The 17,201-nt window shown below is 32.6% G+C and overlaps 1 protein-coding gene and 1 long non-coding RNA gene across 4 annotated transcripts; both read right to left on the reverse strand.

Moving 5' to 3' along the window:
• Positions 1-3,126: 3,126 nt before the first annotated feature.
• Positions 3,127-6,906, reverse strand: LOC132638383 (uncharacterized). 3 transcript variants are annotated; one of them, XR_009581705.1, is made up of 4 exons: positions 6,603-6,906; positions 5,313-5,397; positions 4,108-4,184; positions 3,127-3,629 (listed from the first exon to the last, which is right to left on the reverse strand). It is a non-coding gene; the product is annotated as an uncharacterized LOC132638383 (long non-coding RNA). The 3 variants fall into 3 exon arrangements; XR_009581704.1 differs by lacking the exon at positions 6,603-6,906 and adding an exon at positions 3,871-3,978 and having other exon boundaries at positions 5,313-5,563; XR_009581703.1 differs by lacking the exon at positions 6,603-6,906 and having other exon boundaries at positions 5,313-5,563.
• An 8,204-nt stretch (positions 6,907-15,110) lies between these two features.
• Positions 15,111-16,466, reverse strand: LOC132638384 (abscisic acid receptor PYL2-like). Its single transcript, XM_060355288.1, has 2 exons — positions 15,979-16,466; positions 15,111-15,750 (listed from the first exon to the last, which is right to left on the reverse strand). The coding sequence occupies exons 1-2, from the start codon at positions 16,199-16,201 to the stop codon at positions 15,410-15,412; spliced, it is 564 nt and encodes a 187-aa protein (XP_060211271.1). The 5' UTR covers positions 16,202-16,466; the 3' UTR covers positions 15,111-15,409.
• Between the last annotated feature and the right edge of the window lie 735 nt (positions 16,467-17,201).

Here is a 17,201-nt window from a genome sequence, read left to right on the forward strand (position 1 = left end):
ATTCCCCGAGCCAAATTCTAGAATGCACAGTGATTTAGATGCCACATTACGATTTGAAATGCAGGCCGTATACTGAAATACGGTCCATATTTTGGGGCATAAATCTCCATCTGACAACTGAAGAGAAATTTTCAATTCCCACATTCTTTATCTGTTTTTTTTTTCTAAGTCTAGAATCATGGCCAAAGCTTAAGTTAAAGGTTTGAGATGTTACAAATCCATAAGCATATGATCGTAATTCTATAATCAGCTATTACTCAGCTTTATCCTGATTTTTATAGTATTTGGTCATGCCTTTTTTACTGCTTCGAATTGCTGGTTTTGTGCCAAGGATTTACCGGAAACAACCTCTCTATCTCCCAAGGTAGAGTTAAGGTTTGCATACACTCTACCCTCTCCAGGCCCCACTTTGTGGGATTTCATTGGGTATGTTGTTGTTGTTGTTGTTATATAATCAAATCCTCCCTCAGTTTCAATTTATTTGAACTTTTTGGGAGTACGAGGGTCAAATTTTATGACTTTGACCTTAAATTTTCACATAGATTTTTTGAGTTTGTAAAAATAAAATTTAGAAAAAATTATTATAAGTCATAATAATTTATAAATCAAGTAATTTAGAAAAAATGCAAGGAATATTTGGTCAAAAAATCACCTCGTAGACTCCCCAAATAGTAATACGCTCACATAAATTGAAACAAAAGGAGTATTAATTTTGACATAATTAGCTAGGCCAAATTCCTAATTTCCTAGTTAAGTTAGGTCAAAATATATTCCCAAATTTAGCCTCTTGAAACTCATGATTCTATGGTTAATTAAAAGCCGTTACAAATCAAGTATAATCATCATCAAGTGTTAAGAAAATTCTTACTTTAGTGATCTAAGTAGAACTCCCTTTAATGGATCATCACAGTGAGCTTCTCTTTTCCCAAAATGACAAACACTAAGTCTAAAATTCGTCATGATTTTAATTTATATCATATCAGTCCTTCAACGTGATCGTGCTCCTCCACCTCAATTGCAGTAATTAGCTGAAAGAACCATTAAGCATGATTGTGGTCCACAAACGCGATAGCACTAGCCCACAAATTCCTTTTCTTGGGAGATCGCGGCCAACTAACATGTCTGAAATCATCTCGGTCCTTCGGATCACCTCCTGAACTCTCCCTTTAAGTCATAAATAGTATTATGCAGTGGCGTACGTAGAATTTTTCATAAGCAGTGTCGTATTTAAAGATGTGACAAAGGAGTATATCACTATAACGACACAATATTAAAAGGCTGCATCTTTTGTAACACTAATACTCCAATCTATCATACTCAACAAACCATCGAAGATTAAAACGACACAATTGACAATAAAAGCTATTTTGAGAAAAATTGTGATTCGAGGTTGAAATTTATGTGTTTTAACATGTGTTTTTATTCGTGCATCATGGTCATATTGATAATATTTTCGAATGTGAATCTTTTACGGGGATCAACTTTTAAGGAACTTAAATCAACTCTCACTTATCAATGTTTTTTTTTTAAAAAAAAAAAAAACTTATTTCCTCTTTCTTCCAAGCAAGATGAATTTTGAGATGTTAAATTTGGTTTTAAAAGTTTGCAAAATATTATAGGAAAATATCTCCACTTAATTACAATTTCAAAAAAAAAAAAAAACAATTTAGAAAATTTTTAAATAATTTCACAAAGTTCACCAAACAAAGGAAAAACAATGAATGTGAAGAAACTCTAACGGGAGCTTCGCACCAAAATATTACAAATTTAACAGGAGAATGAATAATTAAATTAAGTCATATTTTAAGCATGCTTGAATAACCAATATCTTTTTAATTTCCTTATCAGTCTCCCACGAAATGTAGGTCAATTACTAACTTTAGTTTCTCAATTAATATTCAATACCATGCTACTAGCTATAAGGCTATAAATATTTTTAAGAAAACTGGAAGAAAAAAAAAAGGTGCGCTGCTCACTAAGTATTGAACCCCCAACATCTCAGACACATTAGGCTGCCGTCACCGCTGAACTAACTGGCTTTTACTGCCAGTGTTTTTTTTTTTTTTTTTTGCATGTAATATATATCTACTAAAATTTTCGGACGAAGCCGTGTCGGGTGACACCCCTTCATACAATGTGCGTCCGCCCCTAGTATTATGAATGTATATACATTTTCAAAATTCAATCTGAAACGTGCGTCCGCCCCTGGTACTAAATAGGTGGTACTTATTATTGGTCCACGCTAATATTATATCGAGTTCGAAGTTCGAACCATAAAAATAAAATAAAGAAAATTTTAATAAGTGACAATTTCTCTTTTAATATATCCAGCCCATAAATAACATAACTCATCCGAATTTATTCGTTTGGTAATTATTAGGCTAGCTATCTTAGAATCACCACTGTTAAACATGAAGAATTTGAGTTGAACGTAGATGCAAAATCGATTGGAGCTTGTTTGCACTAACTTTGAACCAAATATTGCAGCTTCAAACGAAGAAGACATTTTTGTCTTTTGAATTCATTCAATCAAAAAACACTACTAAAAAAACAGGATTTTCCGACCAAAAAAAATGGCAATTTCCAACCTCATGAGGTCAGTTTTGGGCAAAAAACGACCTCAAAACGGACCTCAAAATCAGGTCGGAAAATAGTGGGTCGGTAATGTTTTTTTAGCCGGGTATTAATTAAATAAAATACCGACCTCATTAGGTCTGTAAATTATATTAATAATATAATGATTTGAGTTTACCAACCTCCTGAGGTTGGTAATTTATATGAATATATGATATATTGTTTTAGATAATTTACAATTTCTAGATAATTTTGCAGAAAACCGACCTCATGAGGTCGGTAATTTGCAATTTCTAGGAATATTTTGCATAAAACCGACCTCATGAGGTCGGTAATTTGCAATTTCTGGAAATATTATGCATAAAACCGACCTCATGAGGTTGGTAATTTGCAATTTCTTGAAAAATTTTGCAGAAAACCGACCTTATGAGGTCGGTATTCTCCAAAAAAATTGGTAGGATCCAGCTGCTATTCCAGCCGCCCCCTGTCAAGATGAAACAACTTTATATTCAACTAAAACCGGCTCAAATAGCTGCCAACAATTCACCAAAGTACTGCAAAACATAAAACATTAAGCTACTTCAACAAACACATATATTACAACCAACAATACGTCAAATTCAATTCGAAACTACTTCAAAGTTGAATCAAAACGTCATTCAAACATTCCGAAGAGACATTAAGCTACTTCAACATTCGCAAACATCTACACAACATTAAACTACTTCACAACCTTTGCAAACATCCACAAAACATTAAACTAGTAGATCTACACTAAGTTAGTCTACAACATTAGACTACTTCACCTCTCGCAAACATCCACAAAACACTTACACAATCCACAAATTCACCACAACATTAACATTCAAACATGCCTTTGTGTGTTTGACACTCTATCAAACGACTCGGTATTGGAAGACGTGGCAATGGAGCGCCGCATGATGGGAGACTTGGCGACGGGCTTCTATTTCTAATCATAAGGTTTTTTGGTGGTCTCTGGGAACCCTCGTCTCCTTAGCTTTTTTTGTTTTCTTACTCCTCTTTTCACCTGCCATCTATAGAATAATATATGTAAGTATCGCAAATATAAATAAATAGAAAAGGGATAGCTTCAAAATTTGTTTAAATAATTCACCTATTTAACTAAAATCAACGAACTACGTAGTACAAATTATTTGACAGCAGAGCAGTTACAAGTTTAATAATAATTCTTTTAGAATTTATATAGTGGAGCAGTGCTTGGCAATGTTACAGTTTATCAATTATTCTAGTTACATAGGAAGTGAGTTGAATTACACTGTTAGAAACAGATTTGCAGGCTGTTTCTGGTTACTGGTGTGGAGGTGGTGGTCTAAGGCTCTCATTGTTATTAGCTTCATGGCTGATTTTTTCATCAACAGTTATCTGGTAAGCACGAGATAGGTTCCAAATGTTAGACTATAAAAATACAGTATTAAAAGAGCAAACACAAGCTGTTTGAGAGATACCAAAGATTAGTTGATGAATGATTCAAGTCAAGAACAGCATACTTACTCCAGTTCTTTGTTGGTTGAGTCCTCCGCTAGTTGCAATAAGTAGATATCCATTTGAAGAACGCACACTCACAGCAGCTACATTTCATTTGGGAAATGTTATAGACCAAGGTATTCTCAGTAAAAATTGAAGCCTAGTGAAATTATGAGATGCAGAAGCATAAGAGTGAACTTTGAAGCTAAATAAGCAGGAGAAAACCTTTTGCAAATTATCAAAATGACTAAGTGAAAGTGCACATCAAATTTCTGAAGAACTATGATTTAACTCCTATTTGTGTCACATATCAAACAAGAAACAGCAGAATCCAATGCAAGGGCGGACCTTAACAATAATTTGTTCACTTCTACATATCTATGAGGATGCTATAAATGACAATAAGGCCTAGCTCTATTTTTTTTTTTTTGAAACAGTTAACATATCTATTATAAACAAAGAAATACACCAAAAGTGTACTTCAGTAGTAATTACAAGTAGTAGCCAAAAGAACAAAACCTACCACCTAGACCCTCATAAACTGTCTACAATACTAGCTAAGGCTAACTCCATTCTACATATGGTTTTGTTTAGATATCTTGATCACCAACTTAACCAGGCTTCTATATCTACACTTCAATAGCCAATATTAGACGCAACCTTCAGTTCAAGTTCACCAACTCAAGAAACAGGACTTCTCTTTATGTTTTAGCCAGCAGTTAAAGGGGAAGGTAGATGAGTGATGGTCAAAGACGAAAAAAGATTATCTAAGTTCCTTTTGGGAATAAAAGAGCATGGGAAACAAAAGTGAAAATGTTTAAAAACAAAACCATCAATCCTTAGAAGTTGGATGCAGACAAGCTAACTCTCTTTCACTTCGTTCCATTCGAAATAAAACAAAGGCTATATACTTTTGGCATGGAGGAGCCAATTTTCTCCACTACCTCTTCTCACTCAATCGTTTCAATCAGGCATACTCTACTTTCTTTTAGTTGTCTGTAGAGCATATGATTACATTTTAGCTGAAATCATAATGTTAGATGTAAGTAACTGATTTCCATAACCCACTCAAGAAACCTAGAGCATCGAAATTGAAAATCTCTAGGCCCTCACCTTCAGATTATGACCAACCAAATAACATTGCCTAAACACAATACATGATAAGAGTGACAACATCACAAACAGTTAAGACAGAAAATATCTGAAGAAACCATGCAAAAGCATTTACGTACAAGCAAAACGAGGGCCTCTCTCACTGCATCCATAGTAAGAAGTTGAATACCTTGACTTCCAAATATCAATTGGCGTACCTCCATCCTAAAATATATCAAGTAACAGAACACGTGATGCTTCAAAATAACTGGATAGGCAAAACAAAAACTAATCTTTCAACTTCATAGCTGCGACTGTTGCAGCCAGAAACTTTAGCTTTTCCGATAAACTTCTGTCAGATTGCAAGGAACCATTAGTCATTATTACTGTGTCATCCAACAGAAGAAATCATTCCATCACTACCAGCAAACTCATAACATGATATTCTGAACTTTCCTTTGGCATTCCAGCCACTCCCAAAGGCAAAAAAGCGTTGAAAGTCAATATAAACTGTTCAAGGGAGTGTAACATAGACTTCACTCTTTACTTAAATTCTTAAACATCAAATTTAGCACACAAGAAAAAGAAAAATCCCGAAACCAAAAGACTTGCTTGTTAAACTGATAAAATAGATACTAGATAAACTTGATAGTAGCCAAAATCCAGACTAAAGATTCTAACTTTCAAAGCAAAAACACTTAGAAAATTTAAGGAACAAAAGTGTAATTTCATAAAAGGCAGTAAACATGTGTGTACAATGACACTTGATCTCTGTAAAACCAAATGAACATACATTCTACCAAATGCAAATTGTTCATATACAACTGCAAACAATTGAGCAAAAGATCAATTATTTTTTAACCAACCAATCATAAATTTCAGGAAACTAGCTATAGCAAATCAACAACAAACTTGAGCAAACCCAACCTGATAATCACCAATTAAATTAGGAAAGAAGTTGCTAAAGACGCAAAAAAAGATACTTAACTACATAATCTCATAAAGACAAAAGACCTAAGTGAAAAATAACAGAACAACAAAAGTAGCAACCCACTTGATATCTAATCATATCATACTATAATGGTTGATTCTCAAAAAATCTACTTCATCTCCCTACTAGCTCTTCTGCATATAGAAATGTAAAAATAAAGAACAAAAATATAGATACCCCAAGAAAAGCAGAGAATCGCGAAATAAGATTAACCAAATATACCTAAAAGACAATGTAAACATTTAATCACTTTCCACAATAATAACTACCCTTGTAGTCGATTACAAATAATTTATATGGTATTTCGCAACAACTAAATTGTATTCCAACAAGACAAGAATAAGGATCTGGGTAACCAAAAGAACTAAGAAACAAGGAAGAAGAATAGTCGTTCAAAATATTACATGCAATCTTAAAGAAGAAAACAAAGAAAGCATACCTGAAATTGTCACATAGGCCGGCGACGTCAACTGTATACGGCGGCGATGGTGACTGGCAGGTGCCGACCGTGACTAGGAGGTGGCGTTATTAGGGTTAGAGAGAAGGGGAGAGAAAACGTGAGATCAAAAGAGAGAGAAAGGAAAAAGGCCGTGGACGGCGATGGCAATGTAGACGGCGGCGACCGTCACTGTATTTTCCGACCACGATGTGGCAGCTCGTTAATTATTAGGGTTAGAGAGAGATGGGGGAGAGAGAAGGTGAGAGGAAGAGAGAGAGAAAGGGGAAAGATGATTAATTGAGGGTCTGTATTTTATTTTATTTGGGTAATTATACCGACCTCATGAGGTCGGTATGTATATTATTTTTTAATTTTATTTTTAATTTAAAATAATACTGACCTCATGAGGTCAATATATTTAAAATAATTTAAAATTTATTTTTAATAAACCGACCTCGTGAGGTCGGTTTCTTTTAAATTAAAAATAAAATTGTAATATTTAGCATCAAATGAATTTCCGACCTACAGAGGTCGGTACTTTATTTTTTGAAATTTTGGTACAATATTACCGACCTCATGAGGTTGGTTTATTTTTAAAAATATCGAAAAATTAATATTACGACTTTACCGACCTCATGAGGTCGGTTATTTTCCGACCTCAACTGAGGTCCATTTTTTTAGGTCGGAAAATACAGTTTTTTTAGTAGTGAAAGTAAAGCCCCAAAGCCCAAAGGAACAGGTACAAACAAACGGTTTTTAGTTGTTTTAGCCTTACCCGGATGGATCGAGTTATGTATGGTTGGGGCCACGTGGACCAAAAAATCAACGACACCTATTTAATTAAAGCCACTACAACACAAGGCATCTATTGCTACAGAATACGTTGTAGCTAAAGATGAAATTTTCCGTGGCTAAACACTTTAGCCACATTTTTTTTCCGGTAGCATTCGTAGCAAAATGTAGCGTAGCTAAAAGTTAGCTACAGACTTTACATGGTCCGTGGCTAAGCACTTGTACTAATTGCTACGAATTTTTTTGTATTGTAGCTGCGAAGATAGAAAATTCCTGCCACGGAAAATATACTCATAGCAAGTGACTTTAATCTTTTGCCACGACGAACAAATTTTGTAGTTGTATTCATATTGTAGCCACAAGGTATTTTATTGTAGCAAAAGATTTAATATGTTTGCCACGCAAACTCAAATTTTATGGCTATTTCTATAGCTTAGTTTCGTGGCAATAACAGTCATATTTAGTTACGAACTAAACAATTCATATCTATGAGTTAAAGTATTTGCCACAAATATTTTCATATTGTAGCTATGAAGCCATACCTTTAGCTACGAAATAAATAGCATTATACCTAAAAAGAATCTTCATTTGCTACGAAAATTGTAAATTTGTAGCCATGTTTTGATACGTGGCAATTATAGGAGTATATGTCTAGCTACGAACTCAAAAGTTCATAGCTACAAGTGTATACTTTTTGTCATGAGAGACAAAATTGTAGCAAAAGATTTTTTCATTTGCTACGGAAATAAAAATGTGTACCCATATTCTCATTTGTGTGGCAATTATATGTACGTTTAGCTACAAATCCAAAAATTTCATAGCTACTAATTGAAATATTTGTCACCGACATTGTTAGCCACATAATGTAGCTGAGAATTAATTTTCGACATGAAATTTATAGACAATATCGTAGCAATATATCTTCAATTGTGTAATAAATGCAATAAATTAGAAAAAAGACGTAACAAAGGTTCAACAATGTCATCCAAAATAGTGAAACATCACTTTATTCAAACACATCAATATACTTTGCAAGAGAAAAAATTATTCTTCATGTCCCCATCGATTTTGATGCTTCCATCACTACTCCACAAGCTGCAATAACAATTAAGAAAACAAATAAGAAAATGATACAATAAACTATTCGTTGAAAAATTAAGCTTTGTTTCTTAATATGAATATTTTATAAAGAGATCACATATTTATTGGATTAGTAATATTAAAATATATAAAAATAAGCCACTTACAGTTAGATTTGAATCATTTGATTGTCGGCCTTGAGCTGCAACCAACATTTGAAATTTTGCTGCCCGTTGTTTCTCCAACTTTGCTATCTTATTATCCGTTTCTTTCTTCGTTTCTTCAATTTGCTTCTTAACTTCCCTTTTAACTTCTTCCACACGCTCGTTCGATTCCTTTCTTGTCGATTCTAATTGCTTTATGAGTTGTACCTTTGTTGGTCTACCCCCGAAATATTCACTAATATTTCGATCCCGTTTACATATTTTCTAGAAGGCGAGAATACAAAATAACCACCATAATGGTAGCTAATTTCAATCTCACCTAGCGTGTCCACGCTTCCTACAAAATTATTGAACATGAGTTAGCTATATATGATTAAACAAAATGCAAATTTATCTAATTGAAAATAGGAATAATAATAATAATGAATTCAATATGTACCCGGATAAACAAGTTCTTCCACCTGTTGTGTGGGCAAATTTTCTTTAACCGGCGTCGTTTGAGCACTCTTAGAAGGTTCCATATTACCATTATCAGTCAACCGACTAGTTTTTTTCCGAAGACCATTCCTACCCATATCTGGTTGTGAACAAGCTTTTGTAAGGCACAAAAACACTTTGAAGTTTCATCAAATAAGACTGAAAATGCACACAAAACTAGATAGAAAAACACATAGACGAAAAAAAGCCTCTGATTTGAGAAAATGGCTATTAACAAATCCATTCTACTAATTGGATTCTTTTGTTTGGCTCTCCTTTTGATTTCAAGTCAAGCAGTTGATGTAGTCCTTTTAGGACCATGTGATCAATTCCCAGATTGTAATGCATTATGGTTAATTAAAAATAAAATAAAATAAATAAAACTGAAAATTATTGTAGTTAAAATTCAACTTGCTGAATGATAAAGCAGTGATTTTTAAACAAACTTGTAAATAAGAACAAGAACGTGGCCACTGTATGATATCATAAAACAAACTTTGATTAGAAAAACTCTTTAAACAAACTTGTAAATAAGAACAAGAACGTGGCTACTTTATGATATCATAAGACCCAAAAAATCTTTGTTTAAATCATAACGAAAAAGCAACCAACAAAGAAAAGGATATACAATTACCTTACTGCGCCTTGAAAACAAAAGTTGAAACTAGGAAAATTGGAGATGGAGAAGTGAAGTGATTTTTTTTCTATCTTTAAAGTGCTTAATCTTTTAGGGTTTTTAAGGCTCTAATAAGAAAAGAAATCTATAATTTAGGCATAAAAAATTAAGAGGGAAATAATTTGGAGGGAACTTTTTTGTTTTCAAAATTTCACCACAACTCTTTTCTTTTTAATTTCGTAAATTAGAGAAAATTATTGTGAATTCATCGTATTTCCCTCCTAATAGACAGAACACTAAAAAAAAGGTTAGCTAAGAATTTTCTTAATAAAAAATATATTGCAATTTAGACACAATTGCCTATTTATTTAAGTACTATTTTAAACTTACAATTACAATAAAATCTCGTTAAATTAACTCGAATCGAACTAAATATGAGCATCCAATCGATAAAGTTAATGTTCCAAATTCCAATAATAGAGTTAATGTTAAATTGAATTAAATAAAACGATCAACACATAATTACACTAGATCGATAAAGTATTGTCTTGATCGAATAGGTTTGACTCAATGATAATTCTCGAAGCACTTGATCAAGATGAACTCGAGTGATACCATCCCACAACCACCCAAACAAAAATTTAAAACTCTTTTTTTTAAAAAAAAAAAATTAAACTTTTTTTTTGAAGGGGCTAAAGAAAATATTTCCCAAATTTGGAAGAGGTGGGGGGGGGGGGGGGGGGGGGTTGACTGGTGTAAAAATCAAAGAAAAAGACTTTTTTAAAAAAAGAAAAAATTAATTCTTTTAGAGGGTGGTGTGTCTGGGGTCCCGGGGGGGGGGGGGGGGTTGGTGGTGGTGCAAGGTGGTGGGAATTGGGCGATGCGGGGTTTTTCTACTTTCATTAGGGAAGTCCTTTTCCTCATTCTTAAAATACTTGTTTTCCTAAAGAAAAAACTTTCCAAATTCGGGGGGAGGGGTGGTGTTGTGGGTGGGGTGAGTTGGGTGGTAGGGCGTGGGGGGAGTTGGGTGGTGGGAATGGTTGGTAGGGTGTCACTTGTAGGACTTGTTTTTCCTACTTTCTTTAAGGAACAATGCATGTATGTCGCATCGAACGATGAACAACTCTAATTACACTAAAATGTATTATTTCGATACAATATATTCGAGCCAAATAACAATTTTCGGAGTACAAGATTAGTATGAAGCTTGAGCTGGACTTAGATAATATTTAATATTATCTATCTATTTAAATATTTAAAACTCACACTTACAAGTATGATTCCGTAAAGTTAAATCGAATCGAACTATATATGAACATTTAATTACATTAGATCGATAAAGATATTATTCCAATAACAGAGGTCCGAATCAAATAACATGAATTCTTGAAGCACTTGTTCCGGATGAAGCTTGAGCTGCCTTAGTGAAGTTAATTTGTTGCTTAAATACAATATAAGTAGTCAGTTAAATATATTAGATATAATCTAACTATTTATTGAATTATATTTAAAATTTACAAGTAAACCATGTAAAATTGAATTAAATAGAACCATGTATTTAAATAAGAATGCTCAAAGCACTTTATGAAGATGAACTTGAACAAGACTTATAGTTTTTTTAGCGAAAAGCAGTTTGTCTTTGACCAATTAATTTTAAAAAATACTTTTGAGGAGCAATTAGTGTTTGGCCAAGTTTTTAAAAAGTGTTTCTAAATGTATTTTTCTCAAAAGTGCTTTTGATTTTTTTTTTTTTGGGCAAAAGTTTTTTTTTTCTTCTGAAGAACAGTTTCTGCTACTCCCCATAAGCAGTCAATTAAAAAACTAAACAATCATTATTCATGTCGAGTCCTGATAATGATATTGATTTTTGGTGAGGCTAGTTATTCATGTCGTCGCGTGTTGGCATTTTGTCATTTTAACAATGTATTTTGTGCTTCCTTATGTAATGTGCAGGAATATATGGTGATAATTTTTTTCAAAATAATTTTGGTAATGACATTGATTTTTGGTGATTGTTGTAATTCATTTTGCCATGTATTGGCATCTTTTCATTTAAAAGGACATATTATTTTCTTCCTTGTGTAATGTGAAGGTATAATTTTTTGAAAATGGTAACAGAATGTGCATGTATATTTGGTTATAATTTGTTTCAAAATAGTAAATAAAGCTAGTACTTTTTCATAGATGGCGGTATGGAAATAGTTATAACCCTCCCTGGTATTATAGCTGTAACTTCTGAAGAATGGTGAATGAAAAAGCTACATTGAAAATTCTAAGCTACAACTGTATTTCTGCAGCCATTTAATTTAATGTGTTTGTTATGATTATATTCATACTATTTTTATGCTAACTACAAGTGTAGGAAATCAAATTATTTAATTTGGCTAAAAGATTAGTATTGCTACAACAAATTTCAATTCGTGCTAAATAATACTAATTATTAGCTATGAAATTTTATCATAACAGTAAATATGTGGCTATATGATTTTGTCATGACAAGTAATTACATCTATTAAGCCAATTATTGCCACAACTTTTTAGTACTCGAAGTAAAAATATTTATCTAGCTGTAATATTTTATTTTAAGTAACTTTTTATGGCTAAAAGGTTACTATTGCTACAATAAATTTCAACACGTGGCAAAAATTAATAATTAGCTACTAAATTTTACTATAGCAAAAACTCTATATCTATATTATGTAACTATTGCGACAATCTTTTATAACTTGAAGCAAATATATTTATTTAGCTACAACATTTTGTTTCAAATAATTTATTGTGGCTAAAAGGTTACTATTACTACAGTAAGTTTCAATCCGTGGAAAAAATTAATAATTAGCTACGAAATTTCTTTTTAGCAAAACATTGGTGGCTATATCATTTAGCTATTGCCACAAATTTTATAACCTGAAGCAAAATTATTGATTTAGCTACAATATTTTGTTTCAAATAATTTATTGTGGCTAAAAGGTTACTATTGTTACAATAACTTTTATCGTGTGGCAAAAAGTTATGATCAGCTATAAAAGTTTATCGTAGCAATAAAGTTGTAGCTATTTCGGTAGCTATTGCCACGATTGTTAGCAATTATAGCAAAAATAGAAATTAGCTTTGCCAATTTGATTTTCGTGAGCAAAGAAATTTTACGAATTTGTAAATAGCTACGGAATTCAAATTTTTGTGGCTATTACTAGGCAATAGTTACGCTTTTTAAATTTGTAGCTTAGATATCGTAGCTACAGATGCCTTGTGTTGTAGTGAGCCCACATGTGTCATTTCATAATTTTGTTAAAAGGAGAAGTTTTTTTTTTTACCCCAGGATTAACATTAAGGGCAATTGGGATCCAATATATAGGTGGAAGAGAATATTTGAACCCAAACATTAACATTTAGGATAATTACGATCCAATTAGTGAAAGGAGAGAAAATTTATGTCATTTCTAATGCGTTAGGGGGTATTTTTGACCCTTTTTGTTGAAAGAATAGTCAATGTCTAATTAGTACAATTATACATAGGCTACTTAGCGTGAGATTAGTACAAAACAAATCAAAGAGTTACTAAATTTTGTTTGGCCAAGCTGTGTCAAAATATGCTTATTTTGAAAAGTATTTTTTGTTTTAGAACTTTGTGTTTGTTAATTAATTTAAAGCATACTTTTGTCAAAGTAATAGCATTAATTTGTGTTTAGTTAAGATTTCACAATCATAAGTACTTTTGGGAGAAAAATACCTTTTTTATTAGAAAAAAAAACAGTTGCTGCAACTACTCAAAAGTACTTATTTTTTCTAAAAACTTGGTCAAACACGTTCTCTAAAATAAGCAATTTTCTATAATAAATAAACACATTTAACTTCCAGAAACTTGATCAAACACGCTATTAATTAATTAATACGCAAGTCCACATAATGGATTAGATGTGAGATTATGTGTTCAGCCAACCTAATTTGAAAGATATCGGTGTTTAAATTAATAGTGTCTCAGAGGTGTATCAATTACACAAGAAAAGCAAACTTGTTAAGCACCATCATTAATCATTTTTCCCAGCTAATCTCATGATCTAGCTATGACTATGAGTGGACAAGATTCTTGAGACGGCTGCTCATAATGATACCAAACGTGAACCTCAAAGTTTAGATAATATGAAATCAAAAGTGAAGAAGTAAGTGGCTAAAGGCATCTTAATATCACAAGTTCCTTAAGGAAAAGTCACAAGTCTCTCAAGGTATTCATATTCATATCTATCCCTAGCTATCGTTGTCTTTGAAATATTTAGAGTTTGACAAAGGATTTTCTAGAGGACATGCACAAGGAAAAGTTCATTTCTAACAACTCGATTTTATGGTTTGCAATAAAGTCTAACAATTGAACTTTTGCTATAAATTCAACACTTTCTCTTTATATATGGGAAGTACACAATATATTGATAAGGCCTTCGCCTTTTCATTCATATATAGAGTGGGGACAAGACAACATGTAACACCCACACATATCTATCGCTTATTATAAGATCAGCTAGGGGCTATAATGTTGTTTTGTGCATATATAAAGTTGTTCCACTCTTCATTTATAATAGTAAGGAAAAACTTTCTTTTCTATTGATCTTTAAAGAAAGAGAAATGTTTCACTAGAAGTTGACGTTAAAAGAATTATCCACTAATTAAACTATATTCAGGAATCAATTCGCAGATTAGTAGTCAAGACACATATCCAATTCGATCTCGTTAATTCTGCTAACCTCTTACAAATTAGTCAAGTGTATATTATATCTGCATCATCTCATTAAGTTACGTATATTCAATTATTGTTTCAATGCCCCAACTTTGATCACTTTTGTCTATTTATTATTGTTCACTAAAGGAGAACTAGAGAAAACTTCACTAAATTTAAAATCGACCACAAGATTCGTTCTAAACAGAGTTATATAGGAAACGAAGTTCATTTTTCAAAATTATATTTAGCTTTTAACATACGTATAAGCAGTTAATTTCAAGTTGTTGGTTTTTCAGTTGCTCAGGCACCTGTGTACACAGGCAATATGGTGAGAATATTTTCAAAGTATATGAACCGATTGATGCGTACATATTAAGGTTACGTATTTCGATATTTAAGAAATTATCTGAATTGTGGTATGAAGCGTACGTAACAAAAGCTATATGAAAAATAAGAGAAAAATGAGTCTAAATTCTATATATTTACTTTGTAAGTAATTTTTACAATATAAAGTTAGGTTGACATATAACAACTAGCAAGTACCTTGTCCAAATATAAAAATCCAATTCAAGTACCGGTTTTTTTCATGAAATGTCCACTGAAGCACGCAAGAATGCTAAATTAGAAGTAACTAACTTGCAACTTGATAGAATATAAAGGATCATGTATGAACCCAACGAACCAATAATTCAATAAATTAAAGAAAAGAAATTGATACTCATAGTTGGCAAACAAGAACTAATAATGTAGTAACTGTCACCAAAACAACGAGAAATAAAACTAGGAAAAAAATATACAAACTAATTTAATTTCCAATTTGCAAGAAAACGATGTTAACCACTAAGAAATAGTTTTCAAATTGAAAGAGATTTTCTTCTTTCAAATATTATTTGTAAAGAAAATTGAAGAAGAAAAATATAAGAAAACAGATACCGCCAATCACCACCAGTAGTCATCACTAGCAGCTTCATTCGTGGCCATGCAGAGCCGCCATTGCCACGACGCCAAGCTTTTGCAAGTTCAATTTCACCACTGTATCAGTAAACATTTTTGTGTCTTCCCCAGTATTTCCTTGTGGTATATCCACTATGTATGACTCCAATACTATAGTGTAAGGTTTCCCATTTTTCTCGAACTCATTCACCGATGTAACAGACCTATAATTATTCAGCCTATGCTCGCCTCCCACCACCCTGAAGCTCAGAATATGCTTCTCATCGTCTAGAATCTCTAGCCGCTCTGTGCTTGTCGATGCAGGGATTCCTGACACAACCGACACTTCTCTAATGCTTCCGACTCCACCATCACCTGCAGAGACAAATTCAGGATCTAAAGTCAATAGTAATTTTTTTTTCTTTCTTTTTTTACTATTACAAAATCTTTACATTATCTGGGGGGAGGGAAGGGAAGGGAAACAATGAGAATTGAACATGTTTTTGTAGGGAAGACTCCTAGCGATCTCACTAGGCTATAAAGCAAGTCAGTAAATTCTGACGGTATGTTTTAAATTTTAATAAGAGGCCTTAAACTTTTTACCTGTCATCGTGCAGCTCTTGATGAAATGCTTGTACTTCTGGGGGTTGTCAAAGCGTCGGACGAACGGCCAGACAACGTTTGCGGGTGCCTCAATACGCTGTGTTATGAGAGAAGTGCAAGTGTTCGGTAAATGCTCAAAGGTATGGTAAGTTCGAATCAATGGCTCTAACTCTATGAATTCTTCTTGCTTAAGTCCTTGAGGAACTTGAGAAGTCCGAGACATGATTTTTCGAAAATTTCGACAGGTTAATTAGGAGGAGAAAATGGTGTATTTTCTGATGACCAAAACCAGAAAAAGCATATGAAAAAATGGCTAATTCTGGCTTGGTTTATAATTTGAAGGTGATTGAAATAACAAATAGAAGTCAGCTTTCTTTCATTTGCTTTGGAAAATAGAGAAGGAAAAAAAGTAGTAATGGGAGGATATGGGGTTTGGTTAGAAGGTGTTTGGTTTGTTTATTTGCTTTTCAGAATTTTCTTTTTTGGAATCTTGGACAAATATGACCTTGCTTTGCCATATTATAACCAACCTGTCAGAAGTGAGATATTGTCTTTTTCCAAAATAAGGGATTTAAAAATAAATGAAGATTTATAGTAGTATGATTGACCAAGACATGGCTAGATTTAGGAAGGACATAACATGCACACAATTACTATTTTTGTTGTTTCTGTCATGTAAATAATTTTTAAAAAATGGTAAAAGCCTAAAAGTATATTTTAGAAAGATGCTTTACACCTTGCTATTATAAGTAAAGTATTTATAGTGAGGGGGTGGGTGGATGGGGCCTTAGATTCTTCTGCTTACTACTTAAGGTATACTTATGTTTACACTTATTTTAAGCTAGTATTAGCCAATAATTGATAAAGATTACGCTAATCACGCATTTTAAGACGAGATAGGTTAAGAAATTTTCTCTTTTTGTGCATATACATACATGAAAAGAATAGAGCACATCATAGTGTTTAATAAATTAAATTAAAGGATTGGATTTAGCTCAATAATAGAGTGTAGTAGAGCTACTACTTTACATCCTACGTGTTCAGGCATTCTAACCATGTACTCTCCAAAAAATAAAGTATCTTAAATCATACTCTTGTTTATGATTTTGTACATATAAAATACATTTATTAATTGTATCCACGAAAACACTAACAATTTAATCTTTCAGTTATAAAGTACATAAAACTTATATTTGAGTCTTTTTGTTTTAATTTAAGGGATG

The sequence above is a fragment of the Lycium barbarum genome, chromosome 4 (genome assembly GCF_019175385.1).
Source record: "Lycium barbarum isolate Lr01 chromosome 4, ASM1917538v2, whole genome shotgun sequence".
NCBI lineage: Eukaryota > Viridiplantae > Streptophyta > Magnoliopsida > Solanales > Solanaceae > Lycium > Lycium barbarum.

Bases quoted from the DNA above. Each gene is read 5' to 3' on its own strand.
- LOC132638384 (XM_060355288.1), bottom strand. From the start codon at position 16,201: ATGTCTCGGACTTCTCAAGTTCCTCAAGGACTTAAGCAAGAAGAATTC. The intron at 15,751-15,978 runs GTAAAAAGTTTA...TTGTCTCTGCAG, and splicing joins CAAGAGCTGCACGATGACAG to GTGATGGTGGAGTCGGAAGC.